Source organism: Heliangelus exortis, chromosome 5, assembly GCF_036169615.1.
Source record: "Heliangelus exortis chromosome 5, bHelExo1.hap1, whole genome shotgun sequence".
Classification (NCBI taxonomy): Eukaryota; Metazoa; Chordata; class Aves; order Apodiformes; family Trochilidae; genus Heliangelus; species Heliangelus exortis.
The window spans coordinates 2,401,897-2,419,964 of record NC_092426.1 but is presented as its reverse complement, the minus strand read 5'-3'; the positions used below and the strand labels follow the sequence as shown (position 1 = coordinate 2,419,964).

The window sequence follows — 18,068 nt, the reverse complement described above, 5'->3', positions numbered from 1 at the left end:
ATTAGGGCTCCACAAAGTAATTTTCTTTACAGTGTGAAGCAGTCATTTGATGCACCCAATGCTTAGGGTAGATAATGGTCTTAAAAAGCAAAAGCAGATGAGGCCTATTCAGTACAGAGTGGATTGTGGCTTGAGTGTAATTAAAGACAGAAGATTGAGTGAGCAAAGACTAAAGGAGAAGGGAGAGAATTAAGATAAAGCCCTCTGTCAAATGGGAAAAGGATCAGAAGTCAGCAGTGCAGCATTTTTTTGCCCTTTCACAAGAGGCAGGAAAAGACCAACCCTGGAGCAAATCCAGGGGACCACAGGGCAATTCAGAATCCTTCACACTGCTGTTGCAGGAAGGATGCTCTGGATCCCATGAACCATATTCAGATGGTCATTGATACCAAACTGGAGCCTGCTGCTCTCTCTTCCCACTCTGGAATGGGATACTGGGCCCACAGAAGTGAAAAGCTTTGCATGGGAAATTCTGAACCAGGACAGAAATCCAACTGTGAAGGGTTTGTTTTCCACAGCTGCCCAGATGTCCTGATCTCTCTGACCTTCAAAACGAGGTGTCAAGCTTAATTACTAAGAATGAAAAGCTGCAGAAAGAAAAAGAAGCCCTGAGTGAGGAATTAAACAGATGTATTGATCAGGTAAGAAAGAACTTATCCATGCCACTACCTACATGCTGTAACCAGCTGTTAAAATTCTTATCTCATTACCTCTATCCCCCAACCTGTAAAAACTACTTTGGATTATTTTTTTCTTACCTTCAAGCCTGATAAAGGCTTAATTGCCACTGCCTTCTTAAAAATTATTATTATTTCTAGCTGGCCTTAAAGAGAAAGCTTGAATTCTGGAGTGCAGCTTTACTGTAATTTGATTATGGAGAAAATTCCAAACATTGCAAGGAGCAGAAGCCTGGATATAAATATTGCAGCAGGACAAGGAAGACAGTGTTCTGAACTTTTATTGCAGCTCTAACATATTGTACCTCTGAACTGGAGCAGTGTGGCTGATGTGCACACTATAAATAATGATCCTGTTGTGTGGAGATTTGGGCTGGGAGCTGAGGGGTTTGGGTTTTTTTTTTTTTTTCTCTCCTGTGTTTTCTTTGCATAGCTGTAGCTCCCTGTAGCTTAATTCTCAAAGTCAAATTGAGTTAAAGAAAATCCTGAATGAGTCAGGCTTACAGATGTAATCTTATTTCAGGTAGCCAAAGTAAGCTGCTTAGAGAATGCAGTTGCCAGCTTGAAGCAGGAACAGGAGTCCTGGGAACAGCAGAGTCAGACACTGAAAACACAGCTCACTGTTGCACAAGAAAAGGTATAATAATGGGTTTTTTCCGAAGTCAAGGTCAAAAGCCTTTTTATGCTCTCTTGTAGTGCTTTTTTTCCACAAAAAACCAGCCCTCTTCTAATATGTGCAGAGATGTCACGGAGCTGAGAATGGCTGCTTTGGGCTTTCAAGGGGATGCTCTTAAAGGACAAGAGGAAACTGGTTAAATGCTAGGAGGGACTTCTTTTTCCCCAAGAATAAGCTACGTTGCTTGGCACCTGCAGCCAAGTCCCTTTTGCCAGATCATTCTGCCCACTTATTCCTAACCCAGTGCAGATTCTCTCTGTTGCTCCCTGCTCTGCTGGCAGTGGCAGGGAGGGGAATGAAAGGCTCTCTGCTTCCCTGAGTACACTTGAGGTTTCTTGCTGGCCAAAGGGCTGCCAGGAAGAATAAATAATTCAAGCAAAATCTTCTCTTCCCAGCATATGACAAGAAATATTTGGGGCTGTGCAATGCAGTGTGGTGGCTGTGGTCCAAGTGGGTGGCTGCTGGAACAGAAAGGCAGAAAGTGATTTAGCATTTTTTTTTTTTTTTTCTGATGGAAAGAGTGAAGAATTTATAACTCTTCCCATCAGAGATCCTGAGTGTGTCAGGTGTGCTATAATGTAGATAACACATCCTAACACACCAAGGTCACAAAGAAATCTTGGTCCAGCAAATCCCAAGCTGTGTTCCTGCTCCTTCACAGGTTCAGAGCCTGGATGAAATGCTGCAAAACTCCAACCTACAAATGGCCTGCCTCAAATCAGACCTAAGGGGGACCCAAGAGGAGAAGGAAACCCTTAAACAAGAAGTGATGTCTTTGCACAAGCAGCTGCAGAATGCCAATGAAAAGGTGATTAACCTGGGCTGCCTCCATCTCAGTCAGCTTTGCATTCCAGGGACAGGAGCTGCTGCTCTGGCCAGTTTATTTCTTTGAGGTTAACTTGTCCCCTAAAAGGACACAAAAAGGGCTGCAGGCTTGGGCAAGCAGATTTTGAGTTGTGCACCTATTGATTAAAAAAAAAAATAAAAATTAAAAAGTGATGCAAAGCTAATAATTTAAAAAAAAAAAAAAGTGGACATGAAGAGGGTACAAAAAAAGCCTGACTTAAATGATGTTGTCTATATTTAGTTTTCCATTTTAAAATAGTATTTTAGTTAACTATAATAGTAATTAGCCTTGTCAGATTGTATATAAAAAGCTTATTTTTAAAAGACTTATTTTAAGTTTTGAGCAGGGCAGCCAACCATCAGTGCGTTCTTCCCAGAAAGAAATCTTTTGCAAAAAAAAAAACCCTAAAAAAACCAAAACAAAACCCACCCAAACAAACAACAACAGCAAAACCAAGCCAAAGCAAAAAGCCACTCTAAAATCTGTGGGCAGTGGATGAATTTACACATCTCAAAGCTATGAGTTTCTTAACAATTAAAGTAGAAATGAAGTAGGGGATCTGATTTTCAGTCAAACTTCTTTCTGAAAGACACAAAAATGTATCATTTTCTGTGATGAGGATCTGTAGCTGAAGGAGGTTGTAGACAGCAGCCTTGGGATGGGTGTTATGAATCCAGTTAGTAATTTGGCTTGTTTACCATGTAATTAAGGAATATTTTATATCCACATGGAAAAAAGAGGCAATTTCAGAACGGTACAACAGGAGCTAAATTACAACTATTACTGAATAAAATATAATACTGAGTTCTATTATTTGCTTGATGAGGCTGTGAAATGGAGCACAAATTGCTTTTTAGTGGTGCTGAAGCCCATGCACTCCTCTCAGCCATCCTGGGGCACAGCCATTATCTGTGATTTTAGCAGAGGGGAACCACTTTGGATTTGCCCAGTAATTAGCATGTTGGGTTTCTTACTGGAAAACTGTGTGGGCTGGGAGGAAAAGAGGGGAATCCTGCAACTTTAGAGTCTTGAAAGCCTCCAGAAAACCCACCTGAAGAGAGAAAATGTCTGCTTCTTTGTTTTAAGGCCTAACCCTGCAATTCTGTCTGTCTTAAGAATCGGGTTCTGGAAGGGGCTGTGCCTCCCTCAGGGCTGCAGGACCAACAGAGGCATCTCCACTGGGATGAACTGGAGCAACTGGCCAAAGAGGAGCAGCAGCTGCTCAGGCAGGAGAATGAGAGGCTGCAGAGAGAAGTCCAGAGCACTCAGACAGACCTGACTCACTCCAGGGAGAAGGTAACCTCAGCAAGTTGATGGATCCCAGGGGCAGTCCCTGTGTGCTAGGCAGAGCTCAGGGATTCTTGTTCTGCAGTAACAGAGGAGGGGAGGGTGGGTGGTTAGTTTTGAACAGAAATATTTGCAGAAAGATTGCACCATGGAATGGTTTTCCTTTATATCTGCATTGAGTGTGCACTCATGTTTCAAGCAGCTTTTATTTTAAAAGAAACTCCTGGTTGCTCTTGTCTAAGATTCTGCTCTGACTTTCAGATAAGATTCTTCAAATGTATTTATTGATTTATTTTCATCAAAACCTCTGAGCATATTTCATGTCCCTGAGCATTCTGAGCGTTTTCCATGTCCAGTTTCTTGGCTCACAGCAGGCAGATTATGGGTAGGAGGAAGAGAAAGACCTTTTGTTGCTTACAGCTAAAATCCACTATGAGTTCAAACTCAATCAGTACTCAGTATTTCAGGTGAAATAGATGCCATTTGATTTTTGAATGGTCTGGAATGTCTTTCCACATCTGCTCATCTCTGGTCTCTTTAGATCCGACAGCTGGAATCCACTGTCCTTTCCCTGAAGCACCAAAAGCATCAAAGCCAGTCAGGTGTCATCAAAGCCATGGAGCAAGAGAAATTAAGCTTTAAGAGAGAGTGTGAACAGCTTCAAAAGGAGTTGTCATCTGCAAACAGGAAGGTTAGTTTTAAATGGTAAAGTCATGACTCAACTTGGCATCTCTAAGAGCTGACGTGGGGAGGCTGGGATTTTCTTTTACTCTGAGCTTTGTGCTCTTTGTCTCTTATGAATTCCTGTCCCAAGGAGCTGCCTGTCTGATGCTTCTGCATCAGAGGGTTGGAGGTGTTTACCAAGGTGCTGCAGGACTTCCAGTCCAGTGGTAGAACATGGAAACCATAAACAAAACACAGCCTGCTCAAGTGCTCCTCAATGCACAGCATTTCTACCACTCCTAGATTAAAAATCAGCTGCCTGACCTGTTCTTTGCAGCTGGTGTCAGAGGTGCTGTGTAACATTCTCCTAGACATCACTTTCAGCAAAGCATTACACTTGTCCAAATATTTAATGCCTTTTAATCTGGAATTGTCTTGCTGGGCAATGATTCATGATTGCAGATTGAAAGGAAAAAAAAAAAAACAAAACCACCATAAAATAAGAAACTACAGTCTTTCTAAGGGAATTTCTTGTCTTTCATTAGATCAGTCAGATGAATTCTCTTGAATGTGAACTGGAAACCAGCTCAGAAAATGAAGGGCTAAGAAAGAAGCAGGTGAAACTGGATGACCAGTTAATGGAGGTACTTTTCATCAAGTGTTGACTGTACTGAACAGTGTGGGGCTTTATTGCTATCTCACTCAATCTGTGAATTTAAAAACAACTCTGTGTGTAGAAACAGAGGAAACTAATTGAAACTTGAAGAGTTAATCTCCCCTAATGCCAAATCTCATCTCATGATCAAAATGTTGGTGTGACAAACACACTTCTCTGAAGCATGTTGCAGGTTACCATAAAAAAAATATATAAGATATTAAATAGCAGAGAGGTTTGTTTCTGTGCTTGAGGCAAGGCTCTTTCTTCCTAAAATAGGTAACCTGAAATGTCCTAATATTTGTGTAATGCTGCTCTTAACATAGAAACCTGTTCTTACTTACTGTGGGAATATTTTGCTGGATTTAAGCCTTATTCTCTTATCAAGATCTTGATAATATAATAATTTACACACCTTGCCTTCAGTCTAAAGGCAGGAGTGAAAACTTCAATTGAGATTCTTCCAAAGCCTGCTGGATGTTTGCTCAGTACTGCTGGATGTTAGGAAAACTGCATCATTCCTAGGTGTGCCTGCTTACAGGAACAGGCAAGAAACAATCCCTTTAAGGTCAGGGTAGCTGTGTCCCAGCAGTCTTGCCTAAACTTCATGTTCTGAATTTAAGCTCAAAACAGAACATTTAAAAAAAAAAAAGCAAACCACAATTTTGACTTGTTTGGCTAATCAAAGCATCTACTGGATGTGGCTTTCACAACACTTTTATTTAAAGACTTGATGTTTGTCATCAAATGGGAAACATGTTACGCTGAATATTCTGTGTAATTAGCTGTAAAATTGTAAAAACCTGATGAGAAAAGATAAGATATTAACAAGTTACTTAAAGACTGTTTATATATCTTGTACTTCTATTTATATAGTCTTAATTAAGCTTTGGAAAAATTCAAAACATTGTTAGACCCTCTGGTATAAACATCAAGCATGGAATTGTGTTTTCTCCTAAAATATGTATTTCAAACATGCAGTTACTCCTGATAACATTTTCCCAGCAGGTGTGTGTAACATGCACTTAGAGCTTTATGACTTCTAACTTTCTCTTTTGTGCCTGTTCTCCTTTTGTTCATGGCTAACCTGTCTAGAACTCTGTGGTTGGAACTAGCAGAGAAGGGTGCAGTTCTCTTTCTGAAATAGTGTGTGAAGGTAGAGCAACCATTTTCAATGTACTTACCACAGCATGGAGAAAAACATTTCTTTATTTTCTGGATTTTTTTTTTTTTTAATTTAATTCCATGCATCTTTTAAGTAAAGAAGCCACTATTCATTTTAATGTGAAATTTTTACTTTGACAGCTGCACCACTGCTTTGTGGTCAGGATATCAGGCAGATTGGTTCTATAGGCTAAGAATTTGCAGCCTTCTAAGGCACTGCCATAAAATGGAGAGAAAAAAAACAATTCCATTCAAAAGAATTAAACTGAATGTAAAATGAAAAGTGGCTCAGCCCTTCTGACTGTGAGGCTTGAAAGTGTTTGCATATTTACCTCAGATAGCTGCATGCTTTTTCCACCAGAATGTGAAATGCTTCCTTAATACAAACTGATGTTACCACACTTAGTGCCTTCCTTAGTAGTTTAGAAAATTCATTTTTGTTCCACTTTTTCCACAGATAAGCACAGCAAAACCATCTTGTTTTCATTAGCCTTCCAACTGGTACTTGTAAGGCTGTTAACATTAACTGTTTCTTCAGCTCTTTCATCAGATATTTTGTGCTTCACAACCTTGCAGAAAGCCCTAAGCAAATTCCATCAAAACTCCTTATTTTTACTGTTTATATTGTCAATAAAAGAACAGCTCCTTTACAGATAAGTTGACTCAAGGGGACCTCCTGATAGCTTAGAAAACCACAAAAAAGTTGTAAAATACTTCCAGATTTTCTGTGTACCTGGGCCAGCAGAGCTGCACAGAAGAGCTGCACCACTAAGAAAAATGCTGAGAGTTATTTACATTACAGATGAACTCAGTAACTGGAATAAGATCATGAGCTGAGGCTTTAATCCTACCACTTATGACAGGAGAATTAAAATGATTAACAATCTCTTATGCCTTTTCTTAAGGAAACAGATTAATGGTTTTGAGAAAACAGGTGGAGAGTTTTATGATGTGGTCAACTGAACTTCATGGGAAGAAAGTATTAATCTTATGCAAATTTGAGCTGCAGATCAACTTACTGAAACATCAGGGGGGTTTAATGTACAGTCCTGGTCTCTTTTAAATACTATAACCCATTACAGCTGTGATCTAGCCTTACCTAGGTTTTACTTTAGTCTAGAAAAAGGCTAAATTGTCTCATGAAACAATCTGAGAAGTTCATCTAATGTTGGATTTATTTATCTAACCTGGACCCTTGTGGTTGCAGTGCTGATGCATTTCCTTTTTGGTTTTGTTTTCTGTGAAAGCAAGACTTAAATTTGGAATTAAAGTACTTTAGATTACTACATGCATCCATATCTCAAGGTACACTTTTTTTTTAATGCAGCACAGATACTCAGGAGGTCTCCAGACTTGATATCAAACCCTGCATGTGGCATGACTTGAATTGACAAGGGTGTTAAAATTTCTGCAGTTGGTAGTAAACATAAAGATGAGATTCTAAATACTGAATTCTGAATGTAAGACAGCAGCTGGCATTAAAGTACTGTAGTCACACAATACACTGAAAATCTCTGTTGATTTTGAGAGTTATCTCTCAAAATTTTCCTTCTCTCTCCCTTCTAACTTAAAGATAATAAATCATGGAATCATAGCATGGCCAGGGTTGGAAGGGACCTTAAAGATCATCTAGGTCCAACCCTCCTGCATGGGCAGGGACACCTTTCACTTCACAGAAATATCAGCACTGGTGGAAAACTTCAGCTTGCCTCATGCTGGTGCTTTCACTTGCAAGTGGGTGCTATTTTTAGAAGAGCTGAGATGAAGGTTGAAATTAAAAAGGACTTAAATTCACCACAGGCCCATTTAACTTTTGGATTAAAGGACTTCATTAGACATTCAGTGAATTTACAATTCAGGTCTGATCTTATGAATCCAAGCTCAGATTTCTGTAGTGTCCCAACCTCCACATCAAGATGCCTCATTTTTTATTTTTTTTTTCCACGGGGAAGGGAAAATCCATCAATTTGTGACGTGCCATCTATTTTTCTGAGTTCAGCCTTGTTTCTCTTGTGGACAAACAATTGTTTGAGCCAAACCTGATGCCTCAGGGTATGTTTAAAAGATGTGGTGCTCCCTGCTGATGGGTGCTGTGCTTTGCAGATGCTCCACTCCAGCAGCAGTGTGATGCTTAGGCAGTCCCCACACCCCCGGGAGCTCCAGCAGCAAGGTTGTGCTGTGGTGCCCAAGGAACAGTTCCTGCAGCTCCAACACCAGCTCCTACAAGCAGAGAGGAGGAGTCAACGTCTTCAGGAAGAACTGGAAAGCAGAGCCTCTGAAACAAACATGCAACAGGTAAAGCTCTCCCTACTCTGCAAGTTACAAGGGTGTCTGGTTGGTTTTCTGGGTTTTTAGTTGGGTTTGGGGTTGGTTTTGGGCTTTGTTTTTTTTTTTTTTTTTTCAGTTCTGATGAGATCCATTCTCTGTTTATGCCAGTTCGAAAATTAAAATGAAAAATAATCCCATCAAAGATATGGACAAAACCTTTGTAACTCTGTTAAGCATATTTAGCTTGAGCCAAAGCTTAATTCTGAAGGCCTCTTAATCTTCTTGAAATAAACCCCACTCCTGTCCCCATCCAACTGGCTTTTCTCCTTCTGATCAAGGTGCAATAAATGCTTATAGATTGGGTTTTGTTTTCTTTGCCTAATGTCCATGTCTGGGAGCAGAGTTTTGAACACCACACTACACCCTGCATTGCACAGGCACATCACACACTGAATAGTCCTTTGGGCTGTTGCTGTCAGCTGGAGTTCTGCCAGCTGCAAGAGAGCAGAACACAAATTATTTTTTTTTTTATAAGGTCAGCCTGTCTTCATTATTTGACCATAAGACAAAACCTAGTTTGGAGAATTTTATTACAGTCATTACATAGAAACTCCAGTGTTGGCATGAGGAAAAAAAATCTTAAGCCAAGGAAGATTACATCCACTGCACATATGAGGCCTGAGAGATATTTAGTGGTGTTTTGCTTTTTAATATGTGAAATTGGATTGGGGGCAATAGGGAGAAAAAGTTTACATTGCCCAGAGAAAAGTCAGCTTGGGGAGCAGGCTTGCCAAGTGACTTTGCTTCAGAAAGTCACCAAATCTTTAAAGCTTTGGCTCAAGCCATTGGTCTGAAAATAATATTACAACTTTATTTTAAGATAAAGGTCTAAATAATTTCAGTTAAAATACAAAGACTCTTAGCAGGGGAAAAAAAACAAAACAAAAAAACCCTTTACATTTTAAACTCAGATTGCAGTTTCTCTTTTAAAATAAAATAAAAAAGACCAAGACTCAGAAATCTCTGTTAACAGAGTATTTTGAGAAAAAATATTATTGAGAGAGAGTATATGTAGTAACAGTTTCTAAACTTTCCAGAACTTGGGAGTAAGAAGTCTTTTTAAAGAAAAGCATAACATCTAAAATTTCCCCCCAGCAAAAAAAGCTTGACAGCAATAATAACAGAGTTGAAATAAATCAGTTGTAGGTTCTCTCCCTTGGAAGTGCATTACTACAGGCTAATGGACCTGGCCACATATGACAGAAAGTAGGGCATGCAGTTTAATTTTGGAATCAATAAAAGCCATTTTACAGCAGGACCATCTGCAAGTGGATGTGCTGTGTATTGCATTACCAGGGATGACTTTGTAATTTTGCTTCTGAAAGCCTGAGAAACAATTTAAAAAGTAGTCATATCCTGGAACTTGTAGTTCTGCAGATAAATCACTTCCATGTTCCCTATAAAAGCTTTTATTCTGGAAGGCATCAGGAATTTAAAAACACTTTCAGAAAGGCTTTGCAAATATTTTCTGTCAATGCACTAATGCACTTAATGCTTCTATTTTTTTTTTTTTTATTGTGGTTATTGTTGTTGTTTTGTGCTTTTTGTGGTTTTTTTCCTTAAAGTGAATGGATATTCTGGTTTACAGTTTCTCCTACAAATATTTTTTTCATGAGCTGTGCTATATTCCTTTCTGAAAATCACTATTTAACATATACATTCTACAACTACAAACAAGGCCAAATTTGTTTAAGTTTGTCTCAACTCTGACATTTCTGTAAGCACATCTTGCTTTAATTCTTAGTGTTGATTTTTCTTCATCATCCTGGTTTCTAGGGTTAACACTTAGTTGAGCTTATGTCCATTTTAATGTCCCCTTTAGCATCTTGAAAAATTGCATCCTAATCCCTCTTCACCATCTTTCCACCAGTGAGTACAATGTCAGGTTATCTCCATGCTTTCTGTGTAAATTTAATCACTTAGTTTTGCTGCTGCTTTGCACTTTGCAGCTCTCTTAGATCCCTGAGTCCTTTGTGTGATGAGGTATCCAATGTTATTCCCCTCCTTTCTGGAATTATTTGATGCTCCTCATGCTTTGCAGTTTTCATTGCTTTTGGATTTCTGGCTATCTGGTGGTCTGTGGTCATTTATTTTATTCAGTCTTTGAGCTACTGCCCTCCAAAACTGTCATATGTTCAAATTTCATGAAGTTAATAACTCCTGAGCCTTTTTTATTGTGTTACCCTGGCTGGGCTCTCCTAAATTCTCAAAAATTGTTTCTTTTGTGCCTTTTGCTGTGATGAGTACCTGCTGCACAGCAGCAATCACTGCACTTGTTCTCATACTCCTTGCTCAATAGATTTGGCAACCTGTTAATGACCCAATCTTTTCTCAAGTTCTCTTAAAACCTCTCCTGAACCAATATTTTTGTCCAGAGTGCTTAAGAGTTGCTCAACTTCCCCTTTCTTCAGCTCTTCATTTCAAAATTCAAATCACCTCCAACCCACAGTTTGCTCACCTGCCTGAGGAAAAGACTTGCCATTAGGCTTAAAACAGCAGTGCAAATGAGAGCTTTCAGAGGAGGCCAGCTGGAGCACATTTTGCACACATCTGTGATATTTTATGTATAGAAATCTATATATACAAACGGGCAGAATTATTTATATATATGAAAAGGCAGCTAATTGCCTCTAAGAAACTTAACTGCTTGCCTAATGGCAGTTAAATCACAGCCACAGATCTTTTTAAATCCCTCAAAAACCATGGATGAGCTTTCTGAAGACTCTTTGCCCCTAGAAAGTGCTTCCTGAGCACCTCCTCAGCTGCTGATGCTGGGATTTAGGGCCACAGCATATGTGATGCTCTGCATGTTTCCTTTCAACGTGTGTTTGGTTTTTTTTTTTTTACTTTTTGGTTGTCTTGCCTTGCTTGCTTCGCTTGTATTTGGTGGTTTGCTTTAAGTAAATATACATTTTTGGAAAAGAAAAACCTGGATATCAGGGTGAAGTATCCCACTTGCCTTCTTTCTCTAGGCCTTGCTACCGGAGCAGAGAGCAGTGCATGCAGATTCCTACCGGAGGATCGGGCACCTCTGACAGCTTGGCTGCTTTTGATCTCATTCCTTACCATGACAAACACACACAAACACACAAACTGGCATAAGCTGAGAAACTTGAGGATCCAAATTATTTTGTGCTTTTTTTTTTTTTTTTTTTTTTTTTAATAAGGAAAACAGAACAAAACGCAAAAAAAAAAAAAAAAGTCTTTGCAGTGTTATTTTCCTATTTATTCGCCTTGAAGTTATTTTGTGGAAGTTCAGAGGGTGACTTTTTTTTTTTTAAATTTGTTACAAATGGGTTTTATTTATGTTATTTAAAATGTGGGGCTGGTCAATGTGGAAAGAGACTATTTTTCTCAAATGGTACTAATTTTATATGAGATTTGAAGAAAATCTGGGGTATTTATACTGCATTTTTGTATAAGATGTATAAACTTTTTAACAGGGAAAGATGACTTTTTTTGATGTACATGAAAAATAAATTTTTTTTTAAACATAATGTCTCCTGTCTTAATAGCATCAATAGTTCCAGCTTTATGAACAAGAAATAACAAATTTTAGACAAAATATTTGTCTTTGATACTGAGGATTGTCACATCAGGACTAATGGGAAAGGTTTGTAATCAGGGAGGTAGTTAAGTACAGATATTAAGATTCTCTTCAGCAGATGTTCCTACACATTTAAGAAAAGAATTGACATGGTAGGTGGGCATATTCTACTGCTGTGGCTGTAAAGTAGAAAGGCAGTGGCAAGAAAAGGAAAATTATTAATACTTGTTTCTCAGATAACACTCCTTAGTGGTTTTTCTTTTGTCTCACATGATTAAACAAGATTATTAATACTATTATAAGTCAGCAAACCACTTCTTTAAGGCCTATGATTTTGGTAATTGGGGGCTATAAACCATTTTAGCTGTTTGTTTTCAAGGATCTTTTTGCTCCTTCTATCTTTCTAATGCTTGAGCTGACTTCTCCCATTAAACATGAAATAATATGAAGTTGGAATATTCTCAATTCAACTTGAAGCCAAAAAACAGGGATCCAAAGGTCTTGAGACCACTATAATTCTTGGTTTCCACTACAGACTCAGGACTCCTGTAACCAACATGAAGTATAATAGTCAGCCATGGTCTGAATTCCAATCAAATTACACAAGATGCTGAACAAAACTTGGCTAGAAAGCCTCCTGCATTTTGTTTCACAAGGTAAATGATCACATAAGGAGTTTCTGGTGTTACAATAAATAAAATGTTGAGTGGGGCTTCAGTCCATCCCCCGAGGGGATCTTTCTGCAGTGGTTTAGATGAGCAGCCACCTACCTGAAACAGTTCTTGAATTTTTCATTTATCCTCTGCCACATGTCTGAAGGTACCTTGGGTTTGGAGGTATTTTGTCTTGGGGAGCAGGGTAGTGCTTTCTCCAGGTTTAAGGTTCTTCAGTCACTTCCTGGAAAAAAAAAGAAAAAGTAACAAGCTAGCATAAGAATAAAGAATCCCTTTCCCTGCAGCCAGTCTTGGAATTTCCCAAACACAAACAAACTTGCTTGTAGTTCCTGGTGTTTCTGATTTATTTGGGAAAATTTCCCTCGTGGTGTAACTGGCACTCTCATGATACTGAGTCTCTCTGCTTTAGTTAGGCTGCTGCTTCACTGAAGAAAAACTGCAAAAGCATTTTAGTGTTGATGTTTGGAAGCTCCAAGTGATCATCAGCAGTTCATCTAAGGGGAAAAATAGTGAAAAACCAAGTTTGGGATGATATCATGCTGCTTTTTTAGGGTATTAATCAATTTCAAGGGGTCTTTGGTGTGGGAGAGTTTACAGTCAAACTAACATGCCCTTATGACTTCACCTGGGTTTTTTTACTAAAACTGTTAAGATTTGGTTGGTATTTTTTGTTTCTCACATTCAACAGAAATATGGCAGCACCTAAGAACAAGAAAAGGAAACTATCCAGCTCTGACAAGAGAGAACTTGAGAGTTTGATCGCAATTTTTCTCAGATCTGGTTATTTCAAGCTTAACTTAGGCTTGGAAAACTAGTTCAGTGCTGTGAGTGTCCTCAAAGTGTTGCCACAACATTTTGCTTCCATGGATGGTTGATTAATTTAGTCAACTTTTTAAAATAGACTCACATGGGGAGTGCCAGCTCTTCTCTGAGGCATAAACTGAAGGAAAGGAGAATGGGGAACTTTTTGTTAACTGATTCTCACATAACTGTTGCTTTCCAGGGGGGTCATGAGCAGCTTCTAAAAATGATGGAAGAACGTATGGTGGATGTGGAGCAGAAACTGAGACTTGTGAAGAGGCTTCTCCAAGATAAAGTAAATCAGCTGAAAGAACAAGTAAGAATTCTTCTCCTCCTCCTCCTACCATCCCTGGTTTTTTTCTGTAGACAACTAAGTGCCAAGCCCCATTTTTCCTTAGGCTAAAGTAACAAAGGTGCTTTTCTTCATCTTTTCATGCTTCTGAGCATATGTGCCCAGAAATTCCTAAATCTCCAAATTGGGAACAGAGTCACCACTTGTTAATTTCCTACTAGTTATGCACTTCTTGGTATGCTGGGGCACTTGAAGCCAGGAAACAAACATCAAATTCCAGCCAAGTATCTTAACTGGAAAAGCTGCTTAGAAAAGGAGGAAAAAGAATTCCCTGAAGAGTACAGACAGGATTCCTCTATGATTATTGGTTCCTCTGCACCCAGGCCAAAGAAACTCCACTGTCACAGGGTCTCCTGCTCTTTTTTTTTTGGCTGTTCCCAAAAAGCATGCAGACAAGTGCCACCTCTCCCCAGTTTGATAAGAGGAGCTGATTCTGTGGGATCACTGGGTGCTTGTGGATCCTCTTCTGTACTAGACTGATCCTTAGAATGTGACAGCCATAAAGTAGTGCTCCTCTGACAAGACCCTTTGCAGCCCTCTATCATCTGCCTTAATCTCCCTACAAAGTCTTTCCAGTTTCAAAATAATCTATAAAGACTCCACAGGAAAATAAGATGAATGGGGGAGTTGTCTTACCTTGGTATTTAAGTAACAATAAACACGTTCACCTACTTTCCCAGCACCACTCTTGCTTTTAGTTATTTTCTTTCTTCTTTTTTATTTCTGATTTGCTGAGTAATGATCTTCTGTTCACAATTCAGCTCTCCAAGAACACTAAGGCAGATGCAATGGTCAAGGATCTCTATGTTGAGAATGCACAGCTGCTGAAAGCTTTGGAGATGACAGAGCAGAGGCAGAAAACTGCTGAGAGGAAAAATTATCTACTAGAAGAAAAAATTGCCAACCTCAACAGAATAGTGAAGAACCTGGCATCCCCAGTGTTTAATTCTGCATCTGAGATAAGGTCATAGCAAAGCCATTGGCTCTGCCACAGTCCCATGCACTTTACTGAAATGTTAATATTTCAGCTTCTCACTGTGTTGCCTTTTTGTATGGATGAATTTTAGTGAACAGAAGGCTCCAAGGAGAGGACAGAGCTGAATCCCAAACCAGACACTTCCAAAAGAAAGTTGTTGTTTATTTGCAAGATGGTTTCCTGCCAAATTTTGCCCATTAACTATGTAAAAACAAATGTATTTTTCTAGGCTGACTTATTTTCAATACTTTGGTGTTCATTTCTAAATTCTGAATTTACTGTACTGGATCAGTTCTTCCCATCTAGACCGAAGCCAAGGTCTAATGCAAACTTCCATGATGGAATTCAAAACTTGAAAATATTTTTTGGCTTTCTAGGATACTTCCCTGTAGTAATATTGACAGATGAGTCTTCAACACTGGCAGTAGAATTGCTGCTGAAAGCCAAGCTTTGCTGATACAGCCTGAGTCCTGCAAACTGATTCTGGTGGCTTCTGAAAAGCAGTGCACTCCCCACCTTATGCATCAGGTTATTCCTCAGGGCTGCTTCTCTGCAGAGCCCAGGAAAAAAAAAAAAAAAAAAAAGTCAAAGTTTTCTTGAAAATATGTAAACAGACTACTGCCTCCAACTAGGTGTGACAGTGTTTTATCTGAAGAAATTTCCCAGCTAGCAAATAAAGATTAGCAAATATTTTTAAGATGTGTTGCCAGACAACTGGAAAAATTGTGGAGGCTTTAATTTTTTTCTGCATGTGGAAATAAGTAACATATATAAAGGAAGAGTCACTAAACAGAAGTTTGTTTAGGTCATTTGGAAATTCAGTAAAGCAGTGGAGGATGTTTATTGAACAACTGGCAGAGGAATGAAGAAGGGGGACTTGAGGAATTTCTTCATCCTGTCACACTTACTTGGCCTCAGAAACATGAACCTTTGCCATGACTGCAGTGTTCATCTTGACCTGAGGGGTAATTTGTCTTTTGTGGTAGGTCCTAGTAGAGAATATAAGTGTTTAGTTAATTGGGAAGAAACATATTCAGTGGGAATATGAAGAACTCAGGGAATTACAGCCTCAGTTAGCTTCCTTCAATGCTAGAAATGTGGATAATAATGTCAATAGGTGAAGATAAATGTAGGAAAAAGCAGAATAAACCAAATTGTATTGGGGTGAGGGTTACCTGAGGGCTCCCAGACCAAGGTGTAGAAGTGGTCACCAAGGTTTGTAAGGAGGGGCAACACCTCTCATTTTCTCAAGTCATGAGGCTGGGGAAATAATTTTTTTGGCAACACCTTCAAGACTGGGCTGGGTCTGAAGCAGCTGAGAAGGAGAGTGCATGCTCAGATACCTGTGTAAAACTGATCACTGGGGATAACCTAAACCCCTACAACTTCCTTGGCTCCATCTGAGCAGTAAAACACTTGTGAACTGTATAAATAAAACTGGTGCAAGGGGGCACACTGGCAATACTTGAAACTGGACCTCTTGTCAGTATGCCCTGAGAATGCAGGGGAAGAAGGGTGAGATGTTTTGTCTCTGAGACCACTAAGGAGGTGACAATTCTGACACCAGTTGTAATGAGCCAAAATTTGCCCAGAAACTGGGATAACACTGCCCACAATGGCAGGGAATCCTGCAGGGAATCCTGTCCATATCCATGAGGTTACCTCCCAGTTGGAGGGTTGAGGGACTGACCAGGATACACAGGGTATGACCTCTCCTCCTCTTCTTCCTCCTCTGTGGCTTTCTTTTTATGCTGGCAGTGTTGTGGAAACAGAAATCCAACCATGGAAGAAAACCTCAAGATTATCAACAAAGTCCTCAAAAATGATTTCATTCCTGTGCTATTCTAAGCCCCTCTGCTGGCTGTTTCTCTTAAGTCATCTCAAATGTAAGGGTTTGCACGTCCTGTTTTTCCCCAAGAGGCAAAAACTTCTTCACAGATTTGAAAGTTGTCCAGTTGACAAAGTTTGGTCGATTGACCTAAATCTGCATTGACCTAAAATTGAAGCTTTCTTGTAAAAAAATTGAAGTAGGGAAATCCTGTCTTTCAATGTTACTCAATAAGTGGTATCAGTTATAACAAACCCAGGTACCAGGGCTGCATGTTAGCAACATAGCACTTGAGCACACCCTAAAACCATGTCTGTGATAGAGAAATCAGCAAAATACTTCCAGAAAATCATGTGTGTGAGGTTCAGATGACCAGAACAGTAATTTGGAAAAATATGAGTAGCTTGCAAGCTTTAACACTTTAACAGAAATCCAACCATGGAAGAAAACCTCAAGATTATCAACAAAGTCCTCAAAAATGATTTCACTCCTGTGCTATTCTAAGCCCCTCTGCTGGCTGTTTCTCTTAAGTCATCTCACATGTAAGGGTTTGCACGTCCTGTTTTTCCCCAAGAGGCAAAAACTTCTTCACAGATTTGAAAGTTGTCCAGTTGACAAAGTTTGGTTGATTGACCTAAATCTGCATTGACCTAAAATTGAAGCTTTCTTGTAAAAAAATTGAAGTAGGGAAATCCTGTCTCTCAATGTTACTCAATAAGTGGTATCAGTTATAACAAACCCAGGTACCAGGGCTGCATGTTAGCAACACAGCACTTGAGCACACCCTAAAACCATGTCTGTGATAGAGAAATCAGCAAAATACTTCCAGAAAATCATGTGTGTGAGGTTCAGATGAGCAGAACTGTAATTTGGAAAAATATGAGTAGCTTGCAAGCTTTAACACTACTTCATATCTTGGCCTAGGTTTAGTTTTAATGCTCACTCTGTGACCAAAGTGAACACAGAACAGAGGGAATGAGCACTGAAACTATCATGGAATTAATGTTTTATTATTCAGTTTTAGAGACTAAACTACTGAAGTAGTTCTTTTATTCTCCTGGTAGTCCCTAGGGTTTTACAACCCAAGCATACAGGTATTTCTAGAGCACTGGACTAAAAAAGGGGAGCTCAGATGTTGGAACAGAAGGAAGAAAAGGGACTTGGCTTCTCCTTTTCTCACCCTATCCTACCTTTTCTATCACTGCACTTCAAAAAACACAGGAGAGAGAAGAAGGAGGAAAGTTTATAGGTAAAACTTTGATTTCATCAGAACAATTGTATGAATTAATTCTCAGAAGTGCCTTTTACTAATTACATATTCTAGAGTGCATATTTTGTACTGTACTGTTCTCATTGCTACAGGACAATTCAGGATCAATCCCTCCCCAAAAAAGGAGGGAACACAGAGAAAGGTCGTGCTGCTCACAGATGGTCACAAAATTGGTTCAGTGTCACAGCTCAGAAGATAAGCAGCTGGTTTTCCAAAGTCCAGGCTACTGAAAATAAGCATTAAAAGAGAGAAATTATGCAGCAGGAGTGGCTGTTTGTGCATAAATGTCTCCTATGCAGTGTAGGCATTTTTAAGATACCAAA

At 39.3% G+C, this 18,068-nt stretch overlaps 1 protein-coding gene and 2 long non-coding RNA genes across 9 annotated transcripts in view; 1 reads left to right on the top strand and 2 right to left on the bottom strand.

Moving 5' to 3' along the window:
- NIN (ninein) overlaps positions 1-14,646 on the top strand; it is a 61,860-nt gene extending 47,214 nt beyond the window's left edge. For 3 of the 7 annotated variants that reach the window (XM_071745123.1, XM_071745125.1, XM_071745119.1), the window contains 9 exons: positions 519-641; positions 1,201-1,314; positions 2,015-2,161; positions 3,317-3,496; positions 4,029-4,178; positions 4,696-4,794; positions 8,073-8,264; positions 13,522-13,635; positions 14,433-14,646. In XM_071745123.1, coding sequence (XP_071601224.1) covers positions 519-641; positions 1,201-1,314; positions 2,015-2,161; positions 3,317-3,496; positions 4,029-4,178; positions 4,696-4,794; positions 8,073-8,264; positions 13,522-13,635; positions 14,433-14,642 — 1,329 coding nt within the window. In that variant the 3' untranslated portion in view covers positions 14,643-14,646. Of the gene's footprint in view, positions 1-518; positions 642-1,200; positions 1,315-2,014; positions 2,162-3,286; positions 3,497-4,028; positions 4,179-4,695; positions 4,795-5,900; positions 5,962-8,072; positions 8,265-10,119; positions 10,167-11,269; positions 11,465-13,521; positions 13,636-14,432 lie in introns of those variants that run through there. The other 4 variants (XM_071745120.1, XM_071745121.1, XM_071745122.1 and 1 more) reach the window with 4 other exon arrangements.
- Positions 8,101-12,698, bottom strand: LOC139796767 (uncharacterized). Its single transcript, XR_011726143.1, has 3 exons — positions 12,615-12,698; positions 11,257-11,358; positions 8,101-8,189 (listed from the first exon to the last, which is right to left on the bottom strand). It is a non-coding gene; the product is annotated as an uncharacterized lncRNA (long non-coding RNA).
- On the bottom strand, positions 12,707-14,436 carry LOC139796768 (uncharacterized). The gene is made up of 3 exons (XR_011726144.1): positions 14,340-14,436; positions 12,831-13,623; positions 12,707-12,741 (listed from the first exon to the last, which is right to left on the bottom strand). It is a non-coding gene; the product is annotated as an uncharacterized lncRNA (long non-coding RNA).
- Positions 14,647-18,068: the final 3,422 nt, after the last annotated feature.